Consider the following 12,173-nt stretch of genomic DNA (forward strand, 5'->3'; position numbering starts at 1 on the left):
GGAAATTCTAGAAACTACTAGTGTATATGTATGTGTTAGCTGGTCACCTAACAAAGCAGAAGTAAAACACTGCAGGCTTAAACAGTTTTGATTTTATCTTAGAAAGGGTTGAAACTGCTGTAGATTTGCTGCAAACATTTGTACACTACCATTAAAACACAATATGGCCACTGTTCAGAAACACTGGCAGTTATCAAAAGAGTAATCTCACTACTCTAAAACTCACCCATTTGATGGCCCGTTGTGCACAGTTTTTCACTGCCTTCTTTTGCTTGTTTTGCTCATGACAAATTCCAGCTGCTTTGCCTTGTGCAGACTGATTGCTGGCAAGTCCATGTCTCCATTTTCTTCTTAAAAGTGCTAATTTGTAAAAACAGTCTAATATAGGTTAAGCAGTGCAGTGCACTTGGATCCCTGCATTGTTGCCACATAATGGTATGCCATTTCTGCAAAAAGCATAATTTAATGTTAAAAGCTGGTGTTGGAGGCACTGCCTACAGCTGCTGAAGTGGGAAGGCATGTAATCACACCCTAGAAAATTTTCATATAGAAGCTGAGCATTACCACTGTGTATTTTGAGAATAAATACAATTTAGGCAATTCAGCACAACTTCTATATTATGGTTTGGCTATTTAATTTTGTTTAAAAAGTGCCATTGTGAAGTAGCCACACCTCTAATCTGCATTTCGAAAGAATGCTTTAGAGCTGTTTAAGAGTTACTCTTGGTAGGAATTCACTTAAAACATTGCACAGCTAAAAACCAAAGTGTTGTATATACATAAAGTGCCCCCCTTATTATCTTAATTACTGGAAGGGCACATGAAAAAGACATCTAGGAAAGAATGACCTTAATTTTTCCTAAAGACTGCCTAAAATACAATTTCTAGTCTAGCTCCAGTGTAGTCTTAACTACGGCCAGCTATGTGTGCTGGAGCCATCAGTACTGCCAGTTTCCTGAAATAGGTAGCCAAGATCACAGTATCAGTCCCATCATCACCATCTGAATTGCCCTTTCCCTCCTGATACCACAAACTCCAAGCATTGCACTGATAGGCTTACCAAATAGCACAAAAAATAATGTTCTCAATTTAGTAGGAAAAATAGTTATCAGCGGGGTTCCTACTGGACTTATCAGTCACTTCTGCCAATAAATTTAAACAGCTGTGGTTTTAACTGCAGCCATTGCCACTTGCATAACCTAAGTTAAGAGAGGGTGGGACCTTTTCTGTCCCAGCTTCAAGACTGTTGGAGGAAACAGTCTCCACTTCTTCCCAGCTCAGTAGGATTATAGCACTGCAGTCCTCTGGTGTAAGGTAGACTAAAGCCTCTTCAAGAGTTGCAGTGCACCTGGTACTAGAAGCAGCACATCCTTGGAAAGGGCTCAAATACTTCATTTCTCCATGGAAAGTGCTTCAAAGATATTGGGACTGCAAGCTCTGTCACTACTGGCAACATAACATACGGAAAAGAACAAATAAAACCCCAGGTCAGTGAGAACCTCTGTCATTTGCCACATCTTGTAGCCTCCTCAGGAGGGCTGTGTGGTTTTCTGGGCAGATGCGCTTGGCGGGTGATTCAGCCCCCTCCTCCAGGACAATGCCACGCTTTTTTGTCGACGTCTCTCCAGTTCTAATCATACTGTTGATCTCTTGAAGCCTCTGAAACATACCACAAAGAACAACTGAATGCTGTCTACTTCTCATTCAAGTCAAACAGGGAATTTTGATTTTCTGAATCTGATTCATGTGTCACATACATAACAAAAAACACCAGTCTCAAAAAGCTACGATGTTACAAAGAAAATGGTATATATAAACGTTTTGCTAAATTATAATTACTATTATATGCAAGTTCATTAAAAGCTTGTTAGAACCTTTAACTTATTAGCTAATGGAAGAGTTTGGAGATCAATAGTAAACGTTTACCTTTGATGGGCTGCTGCTAAAGTAATAGAATATTTTCTCACGTGGAGAAAGTGCAAACTCGTTTTTGTGAGGGGAGATGTAAATCGAGTGATTCTGAGAAAGCTGTATTCTGCGGGGAGAGCCACTTCTTACAAAAGGATATGGAGACAGGGGGGGAGCTTCAGCCTGTCATACAAAGATAGCAAAATTAATCTGCAGTTATCCACACAGCAAAGAAACCAGGATGTTATGCATTTGAGTCATTGCATGGTGATCCACACCATTAAATGACTCAGAGTATGCTTTTGTTTTTGCACCAGTAAGATTGAGATAGATACACTGGGATAACCAATCTGGAATAGATTCAGCAGCACTCAACTCAATTATATTTATTTCAATATTTAAGGAAATATTAGAGGACCTGCATTTACCACATAAAGTGAATGCTGTGTTCCACAGTGTGCATTTATCTAATGCATCAAATATACAAATGTCAAAGATGTTCAAGTGACAAACCTATAGAGAAAAAGACATGGTAACTAGTTTTAAAACCGTTCTGGATAGTTCAGTTCAAGAAGTCTTGTTTCATGTTACTCTGTACACTTGTGCCACACTATTTTACATCTAGAGATGGATTTTTTAACCCCCTCCCAATATTTAATTCAAAAGCAACAAATATTGCTAAAGCTTTGCTGCTTGCGACTCAACCCTAGCATAGTGCAGTTTCTAGAGCTGGACATAGACCTTCCTTTTACTATAACAATCTAGATGTGGTATAAATATAGTTTGTACCCACCCCCAAATGTCTTTTGGAGGTAAACACACAAAAACAAAACATATCCTTCACCAGTAAGAACATAATAAAAGACCTGCTGGATCAGGCCAGTGACCCCTCTAGTCCAGCATCCTGTTCTCACAGTGGCCAACCAGATGCTTCTGGGAAACCCACAAGCAGGACTTAAGCACAAGAGCCCTTTCCCCTCCCATTGTTTCCATCAACTGGTATTCAGAAGCATTACTGCCGCTGTCTATGGTACTATTTTAAAAGCAGCAATGGGCCCTTTTTTTCTAGGACCACAAAGTAGACTGCACAACATTGTTTTTTTCTGACATTAATAAGACTTATTACAAAGCAGGAAAGGCTTCTTACTCCATTGGATGAGGAGTACTTCAGGGCAAAGCCTTTAATTCGGTCACTATAGACGTTGTTATAAAACTGGATCAGGTCTCCGCGCTCTTCTTCCTCAATTTCACTGTTTGCTCCAGTCAAGCGTGTTGGAGTAGGGGGAGCACTGCTGGGCTGTGGCACTGGCAGGGTGCTACTAGATCTCATCACTGGGCTGGAGTCTCTGCTTGCTGTGAAGGCACAATGGAAGTTTTTTCATCAAGTTCTAAAGAACTTGCTAAACAAAACATACTGTCAGGGCCGCCTCAGGTCTCAGCTCACAAGAGACCAACGCCAAGTCCACTTTATTTACAAAAGTCTTTATTGAAGTACATTGTTTGTTCCACAGCCGAGGCGCGCAGCCCCACGTCTGTTACGCTTAGACCGCTGAAGTCCCCTCTGAATCAGTCCCGCCTCTACACCAGTTTAAGAGGCTTGTGCTAGTCCACCTCTTCCTGTCCTTCCTTTTCCGCAGGGTCTTTCTGCCCCCCTGGGTTCCTTCCCTCCTGCTTTCCCCTGACGCTGAGTCCCCAGACACCTGCTCCCCCCTCCTCCGTGCTTTGGGACCAGGCTCCTCCTCCGGGCTCTCCGCATTTCCTTGCGCCTCCACATTTGAACTTGGCGCGCGTTCGCTACCCCTGACCTTCCTCTTGACAGTTATACTACTCTCTGTACTACTCTCCGCCCCTTCTGGCAGGACGTCTTGCCCCGATCTCCTTCCCCTCTCTGCTTCCTGCTCTGCTCCGTGTGTCACACTGGGAACTCCACCCTCTTCACTCCGTTCCGGCTGGGAAGCCGGCCCCGATCTCCCACTCCCACTCGGGGTTTCCCTGCTGCTCCCCTGCTCCTGACGAGTCCCCCCTGTGGCCCCCCTTGGCCTGACCAGGGGCGCCCCCTTTTGGGAATCCTCCGATTCACTTGAGAGACTCATGGAAGCCCTCAAGTCATTGTCATCCTCCTCCTCCTCGTTCCTGGATTCTTCCCCCTCGCTCTCAGTCTCCTCCCTCATCTGTGCCTCTCTCCCTGAACCCCTGACACATACATATCAATATTTTCCTCTTGCTACTGGATGATCATCAAAAGTCCCAGCCAATAACGCTTTAAAGCAGGTGCAGGTTATCCAGCTGCTTTTTCATATGGCCTTTGTTGGAATGCCAGGATTTCTAAGTGCTGCTCTTTCTGCTCAACAAGTGTCTTGCAGGCAGCTTAAGAGAAGCTTACAGGAAGCCTGGGACACTCTAGAGCCGTGATTCCCAACATGGGGCACACACCCCACGGGGGGCAATTTAGTTTTTAGGGGGGCAATTCGAGAATGAGTTAACAGTGAATGGCCTTTTAGGCTTCCTCTACATGAATAGGAATTCACTTTTTGAATAGTAAGAATTATATGTCACAGGGGACAGGGCATCAGGATTTTAGAGATGCTTAGGTAGGGAATGGTCAAAAAAGTTGGGAACCCCTGCTCTAGAGTATTCCAATCCTGGATTCACATGCAGTTCAGTCCTCTCCATGGTCAAAGAAATAAGCCCTAATGTGCTTGATGGGGCCTGTTCTCAAGCAAGTGCACATATGGCTGCATCCTTTTTCAGGATTCCTTCAGCTGGAGAAGGGTAGGGCAACCGCAGGGGCCAAATCTTTCATCAAAACATATTACAGCCACTTACTCCTATCCTTATTTCTTTCAGTCGGGGAATTCTGCGGGTTATTGCTGTCACTGTTGCCTGAATGCCTTCGTCTTCTGCCTTTAATCAGGACACTTCGATACACCTTCCAAAAGCCAAAGTTGTGGTAGATGAAAGAGAAGAATTACAGAATATTACTCCCTTGTCTCAATATAAACAGAGGCTTCATATATAAATGTTAATTATTTTATGGAAAACTCTAAATATGCTCTATTATACGAACTGCTGCAATCAGGACCTGGACCATTCATTCCAATGGGACATTCCTAGTGAGCAATGATTAATTTCTGTATGCACTGCACATAGTCAGACCCACTGAAATTAATGGGCACGACTAACTTAGGGTCATTATATTCAGTGGGTGTTCTACACTGATGTGGACTTTCTGGGGGGCAGGCGGGGTGGGGACCTGGAAAGCTTTCCAGTGCCCTCAGTTGACTGGGATCTGATTTATCGTGTTTTATTTGATTTATATTTAGCAAAATCTTTAAATGGTGAAATGAGAAGGAAGAAAGATCATTAATGCATACTGGTTTAAAACCAACCAACAAATGAAAAACCTGCTTACTTGGCTCTTAGCTTGTGGCTGGGTCCTATAGCAGCGCATGATGTTCTGAAACGATGTGTCTTCTTTTGTAACCTAAAACACAATAGGGGGATTCATTGCCATAACTAGATCTCTCTTCTTTCAAGTTATTTAGCACCCCCCTCAAAATGTACCTTTTGTGAACCTTTACCTTTGCTATTACATAAATGGCACACATTAAGAGCTGGTCTAAATGCCGGTCCATCATGAGTTCAGAGCACTGTACCAGCGAAAATTCAAAACATGTCCATATTTTCTTCCTCAGCTCATCCGAAATATCCAGTTTAAGACAGAGATCCCGCAGACGGATGCTTGCTAAGTGGAATACCTAATACAGAGAGGAGACTGTCAGAATTACCCTATATTAGGTGTTTATAGAATTCTGTGTTTCATATCTGTTAATGAACCATGTACACTAAGGTCACTGGTCCTACCTTGGTATTTTTAACAAACGTATGCCATATCTAAATTTTCCAACTAAACCAAGTGTAAGAGAACATTTTGTTGTTCTGTTTTAATGTTTTACCCTCCAACGATCCTATCAAGGATAGGTGCTGTAAACATTCAGAGACTGAAACCATCTGTTGTTTGTTCTATTACTGTGGATTTTATAATGGAGTTAAGAAAATGCATATAATTCTTAAGATGAAGTTTCTTGGTTAATTCAAAGAGACTCTTTTGAAGTATCTTCCTTGAAAGGGGTAATAAATCATTACCAAACAAGTGGCAAAATGTCTGAATGTTGTCATTTCCTTCTCAGAACTGCTATGACTGTTAGTCCCTGTTAGACAGTTTGGTTTATTGTGTTTAGCAAACAGCCATTACACACATAAAAATGATGATAACAAGAATACTACTACTAATACAGTGGTACCTTGGTTTGCAACTGCTTTGGGTTACAACTGTCTTGGATTACAACCACGTCAAACCTGGAAGTGTGTGTCCCATTTTTTGGATTACAACCCCTTTTTTTAAATTACAACCATTATTATTTTTTTTTGAGGCCACATTGGTGAAAGCGTGCCTTGGGTTACAACCTATTTTGGTTTATAACGAGACCTCCAGAACAGATTATGGTTGTAAACCAAGGTACCACTGTAGTGGTTTACATTTTTACTCCTTGACCTTTAGAAGATAAATCATTTCCCATTCCCCCTTTAAGTTTTATTACACAAATTTGTAAAGCCGTGGCAAGATATGTGGATGTTCTAAAGTATATATACCTCTCTACATCAGACAACAAAAAACAAGTCTTTGCAAAAGACAACCTTCCCTTCTGGGATCAGGATTTGTCAATCTAACAAATTTATGCTTTTTTTTATTCCACTGTATCCATCTCTGCCAAGGTAGATTTACCAAATGTTAAAATGATAGCCTTTACACAGGCTAAATGTCCTTCCATTAGCAAATTGGACGGGCCAACATAAAGGAGTTCCTAAGAAAGATAGAGGTTGTAAAAATTTGTTCTGCACTATCTCCAGTGATCTAAATTAGTCATGGCCCACAGTGGTGCTCCAAATAACAACTTTGGCAACACCCTAGTCTTACAAAGTTCTAAAGTAGGCTGAACCAAGTTGCCCCCTTTTGTAAGGTGGAGTCCATTTCAAGTTCTACCAGCTAATAGGGTGCTTGAGTGGACCTGTGCAGACCATTTCCCTGTCCACTGAAAGACCACACTGAGTTACTTAAAAGAGAATACTTGCTCCAGTGTATTTCCATTGAGGGACCAATTGTGAGTTTTCTTGGATTTGCCAAATATCATACATAACTTTTGTTTTTCGGGAATTTATAGTAAGATGCTCATTCTTGCAATACAAGCTGAACCAATTCAGCAGTCTGCGCAAGCCCAATTGGGTGCAGGAAATCAGGATTGCATCATCTGCATAAAGGAGGACTAAATATTTCTGATTTTTACTGGAAAACAGTGCTCACCTCTTAGAAACTCAGCTACATCATTTATAAATATATTGAAGGGGGCAAGTAGACATCCTTGTCTTACTCCTTTTGTAACTGGAACAGTGTCAGATGGATGCCCTCCATTTATTCTAACTCGCAAAGATTTGCCAGAATATAGCACCATTATGCATTTGAAAAGCTGCATACCAACTCCCATTGATTATAGTTTGCTCCCAAAAGATAGAATTGAAAGCAGCTTTCAAATCAATGAAAGCCACATAAATATTTAGCTGGAATTGCAAGACATGTTTATCAATAATATGCTTGAGCATAAAGCAGTTGTCTAAAGTTGACCTGCCTGAGCAATAGCCAGCCTGTTCAGGAGTGAGTAGTGTTAATAACGGGTTCTACTGAGGCTGGGTTTTCTAATTTGTACTTTTTGTTTCTTAGTCAATAGACTAATGAACATTGGAACTGATACAAAAAATGTTGATGCCTATTCTAAAAACAATGCTTTACTATGGTCACAAACCTAACATATGTGAGTTGTATTCCTTAAGCTTATATACCCAATTTTATCAACAAAATTTCACTTCAACTATTATTTTTCAAAAAGGTGGCTGGAAAGCAAGCAAGGAAGAACAAAGCCCCCTTTTTAACAGGAATGTAAAGCCAGGGAATGCTATGGGGGTGGAAAATGGGTTGGGAAGAAGAGGGGCATCCCTTTCTAGGAGAACATCTGGTTGGCTGGCAGCCAAAAATGCCCTTTGCAGATTCAATCAATCAATCAATCAATCAATCAGAAGCAGTTATGGGGTGGTACTCTGTATAAATGTGAGAAGCACAACAACCTCTTCTAAATCACCATCATAAAAGGTAAGAGATTGCATGAAGTTCAAACTAATATGTCTGAACATGACTGAGGACTGAGGAATGTTGCAGTAAAATCAGCTAGAACAATGTGGATTTTGAACTCTTATTTACAATGGGCAGAGTAGACTTAGAAAAAAATGGTCTGAGTATATCATACACATCTCCCTGTCTGAGGATGTTCTTACCCTAAGAAAGCAAACTTGGATTTCCAGCCAAGTCAGCACTGTAGTGACACATGTGATTTTCTATGCTGGATGTACCTTTCTAAAGAAGAGTGCGAGTGAGCCGGCCTTCCTGGACTTAGCACTGCTACTGCCCATTTGCTGCTTTTGTCGCTCTCCGGGAAGGGCAATCTGCTGGAACTGGCCTTGTAACTGAAGGGCTGTGCCAGTCATTTGTTGAGTACTGAGAGTCCCAGCAAGGGTCTGGGCACTGAGAGGCTGGATGGAACTGGGCAGTGGCTGGGCCTGCCCACTTACGTTGACCTGGACTGGAATGAAAGTTATTCCTCCATTTTCATTGGCAATGCCTGTAAAAGGAAGAGCAAAGAAATGCTGCAAATGGACAGCTGGGAGAAAATCGAGAAACATTTGGAACAAAAGGTGCCTACTACTTAGGGAAGTATATGAATATGTACATACTGAACTTTGAGAAAAAGGGGGGAAGCCAATTTGTTTCTGGGGCTGAAAGTAGCTTGCGTACTGGGAAGTTTGAATTTTGGGGACACTATTTACTCTCTTACTTCTACCCTACAGACCCTCTCACCCTGGTCTAAAAATAGATACAAGTGTCAAAGGTCAGGGTTAAAAGTTGCACCTTCATTATATGGTAGAAGGTGCAAACATACTTTCGTGGGAGGGAATTCCACTATTTAGGGCAGTGTTTCCCAACCTTGGGCCTCCAGCTGTTTTTGGACTACAACTCCCTTCATCCCTAGCTAGCAAGACCAGTGGTCAGGGATGATGGGAATTGTAGTTAAAAAACAGCTGGAGGCCCAAGGTTGGGAAACACTGATTTAGGGGTTCCACAGAGTATGCTCTCTTCTGGGCTGCCACTCACCACCTTCTGAGGGTGGAGGAACTCCTAAGAGGGTCCCTACTGAGAAGGGGTACCTTCAAACTCTTCAATTATATGATTCACCCACTTCACTACAATCCTCACCCCAACGATGGCACTGGGAGCCACCGAGTGGTTATTTCCTACATCTTGCAAAGATCATGCATCCTCCTTACCTTGTACCGGTATTGTAACTGTCTGTCCATTATTTGCAGTCACAGTTGCGGTCGCTACAGTTACTAAAGTCTGCCCAGGCACAGGAGTGACAGGTATTGTTTCTGTGGAGACGTTCTGAACAGACATTGTACTGATCACGGGCTGCTGGGAGACCCTCACAGGAGTCCGAGTGGCCTCAGTAGGGGGGTCATTATCAACAAAGAGCCTTCTCCTCGTAGGGTTACTTGTCGGAGAGCTGTATCTCTCATAAAGCGTGGTTGGAGAAGATGAAAGGCCTGCAGATTGACAAAGAAAGTGGGGGGAGAATTGCATGTAATCCACTGCCTTCTTGTTAAAAGTTTAATCCCACTCAAAACGTCAGATTAAGGGCTCGTGTACATTTTGTATGTGGCAAGGTTGTCAGATTATTTTACTATGTCAATTCCATGGAAGAGAATGCTCCTTGTGAATACGCCAACGTAACTCACAGCTGATTATTATCATCCTCAGGCCCTTTTCCCAATATGATTATGCCCTGTCCAATATGAGGTGGTGTTTAAGTAGTAATATTCTTGATGTGCAAACACTGAGACAAGATGCACCTTGTGATAAGCTGAATAAATCTTACCCTTTCCCAGTGTTCCAGTTTCAGCACGAATCTCATTCAGTCTCCTTGGGGTTAAAGGGGAACCTGCCACACTGTTCCCATTTGACTTTTCAAAATACTGAGATGGCATTACCTAAAAACACAAGATTCATGCATTTTTTATCCTTGCAAAACCTCTTAAAAGATGTTGCTCTCTGTAGTCCAGGTCAGCCATTAGAAGAACATTTTGTGGCCTTTTAGGGTTTTTTCTCCCTACTGCTTCTTGTTGATTTTTTTAACCTCCACTGTTATGTCCAAAACAGGAGTTACCATTTACCAAAACTGCTCCAAATCATGGTTTTAATCTAGTGCAAACTGTGGCTAATGATGTCCCAGCCTTGCCTACAACCCAAGATTTGAACAACAGTTTTGGAAAACCCTAGGAAGCTGTAACAATAGTAAGTTGGGATCTAAATAGAATAGAAAATTCCAGTTATAAGCAAACTGGGATGGGGGATTTTAATGTGATCCGTTTTCTTTTTTTTAAGAGACCATACATTTATTTAAATAAATAAACATGTAGGAACAGGAAAGCACACAATCTCATAGCATGGTTGAGATATCTAGAAACATGACATCTGATCTGTGCCTTACTGTCTACTATACATGTCTATACATGTCTTCTCAGAAGCATGTCCCATTTAATTCAATGGTACTTACTCACAGGAAGGTGGTACAAGACTGCAGCCACAGTACCAGTTAAATAAACACGATTAATCTGTTTTCTAGTTACTTCATGCAGGAGCCAGAAACTCCAGTAATAATCCTGGACTGCTGTGACAGACTTCAATGACATTCTAATAGAAATAGATCAGTTGGGCACATTGGAGGGGAATAGTTCTTTACTTAATGTACATATTTAGATTTTCTTAAAAATTGCTGGTTCAGTGTTTTCTTGCAGAAAGTAGTGAGGGATAACGAGCTGGATCTGCATGAAAATCTGCTTAAACCTTTATGATGAGCCCACTGGCATATAGTCTCCCTCCATTTCACTCACCCTCTTGCTCTCACTGGGCAAAGAAAATGAGATACCGAACAATCAAATGATGTCTAAAGGAAGGAGGACCTATTACTGACCAATAGCAGGGCATGAAGACTCAAGGGATGGTTGTGCCCATTATATTAATAGAGGCTAAGCTGCTGGCAGTTTTAATGTAGAATTGGCTGAACACCTGAATCCATGCATCCTAAATAGCTTCACTGACTACAAGAAAAAGCACTGCTGGCAGACACCGCAGACAGTTTTAAAGGAGTTGCCTCAGTAGAGGAATGGGGTAGGGGAGAGGGGCAATGAGTGCTGACCACAGCTCTCATCAGCCCCAGTCAGAATGGCCAAACATCAAGGATGATGGGAGTTGTAGCCTGAAACTTCCATAGGCTAATAGGTTGGATAGTGCTGGTTTAGGGTTAAGTTGGTGGTAACTCTCCGCAGGCTGGACTTAGAATCTGACTGACAGGTGTGTGGGGTTCAATTCAGACAGACTGCAAAAACAGGAGTCAGCCCTCTGCTTCTCAGCTGATGAACGGAGGCTAAATCCTTCCCATTTTGGTTAAACAGGCAGAATAAATTCCCAAGTACTAAATAAAGAAGTATACACACACACGGCAGATAAGCCCCATATTTTACCTCCTCACATGTGGGAACTTTATTTTCATTTTCTTTGATTTTGTCCCACAATGGTGATTCCACTTTCCATGCCAGACTTTCTAAAATCTGCTCTTCAATGTGATTGAGGTGCTTCACTACCTCTCTGCAAAGGCCATCTTCTGCTCTAATCAGAATCTCTATCACCTATAACAAATATTGCAAGTTTAAACAAACATACATTGCTATGTCTTTGAAACTACTATGAAATTCAATAGCATTTAAAAAAATTAAAAGGTGTTAACTTCTTAGTAAATTATAACATTTTCCTTGCTGACTTTTAGAAGTCAGAGCAAATGGTAAAAAAGAATTCACCTTATAAAAGTGAAAGGCAGGAACATCAAATATATCGGCGATGAATGGGAAACTATCAGTTGCTTTGTAAGAGTAAATAATTATCTCAAGACAGCAAGCCATGAGAGATCTGTGAAACACATCATGCTCCAGAATCCCCTAGGGTAGAAAAAGTGTTGTACAGTGAAGAATTCAATCAATTCAGCATAAAAACGCAAAAAGCATTTATTTATTCAAGCAAGTCCTTTTAAAAAAATCTAACACGATAT

General features: G+C 41.6%; 1 protein-coding gene across 2 annotated transcripts in view; it reads right to left on the minus strand.

Annotated features, from left to right (window-relative positions):
- Positions 1–72: 72 nt before the first annotated feature.
- Positions 73–12,173, minus strand: part of RBL2 (RB transcriptional corepressor like 2) — a 30,929-nt gene continuing 18,828 nt past the window's right edge. Inside the window, exons 12-22 of one of the 2 annotated variants that reach the window (XM_028740176.2) lie at positions 11,926–12,063; positions 11,593–11,757; positions 9,948–10,059; positions 9,340–9,615; positions 8,368–8,636; positions 5,490–5,666; positions 5,321–5,392; positions 4,735–4,837; positions 3,056–3,261; positions 1,927–2,091; positions 73–1,659 (exon numbers count right to left, since the gene is read on the minus strand). In XM_028740176.2, the coding sequence (XP_028596009.2) occupies positions 1,489–1,659; positions 1,927–2,091; positions 3,056–3,261; positions 4,735–4,837; positions 5,321–5,392; positions 5,490–5,666; positions 8,368–8,636; positions 9,340–9,615; positions 9,948–10,059; positions 11,593–11,757; positions 11,926–12,063 (1,854 nt within the window). In that variant the 3' untranslated portion in view covers positions 73–1,488. Of the gene's footprint in view, positions 1,660–1,926; positions 2,092–3,055; positions 3,262–4,734; positions 4,838–5,320; positions 5,393–5,472; positions 5,667–8,367; positions 8,637–9,339; positions 9,616–9,947; positions 10,060–11,592; positions 11,758–11,925; positions 12,064–12,173 lie in introns of those variants that run through there. The other variant, XR_003707880.2, reaches the window with a different exon arrangement.

This window comes from Podarcis muralis, chromosome 7 (genome assembly GCF_964188315.1).
Source record: "Podarcis muralis chromosome 7, rPodMur119.hap1.1, whole genome shotgun sequence".
Lineage (NCBI taxonomy): Eukaryota > Metazoa > Chordata > Lepidosauria > Squamata > Lacertidae > Podarcis > Podarcis muralis.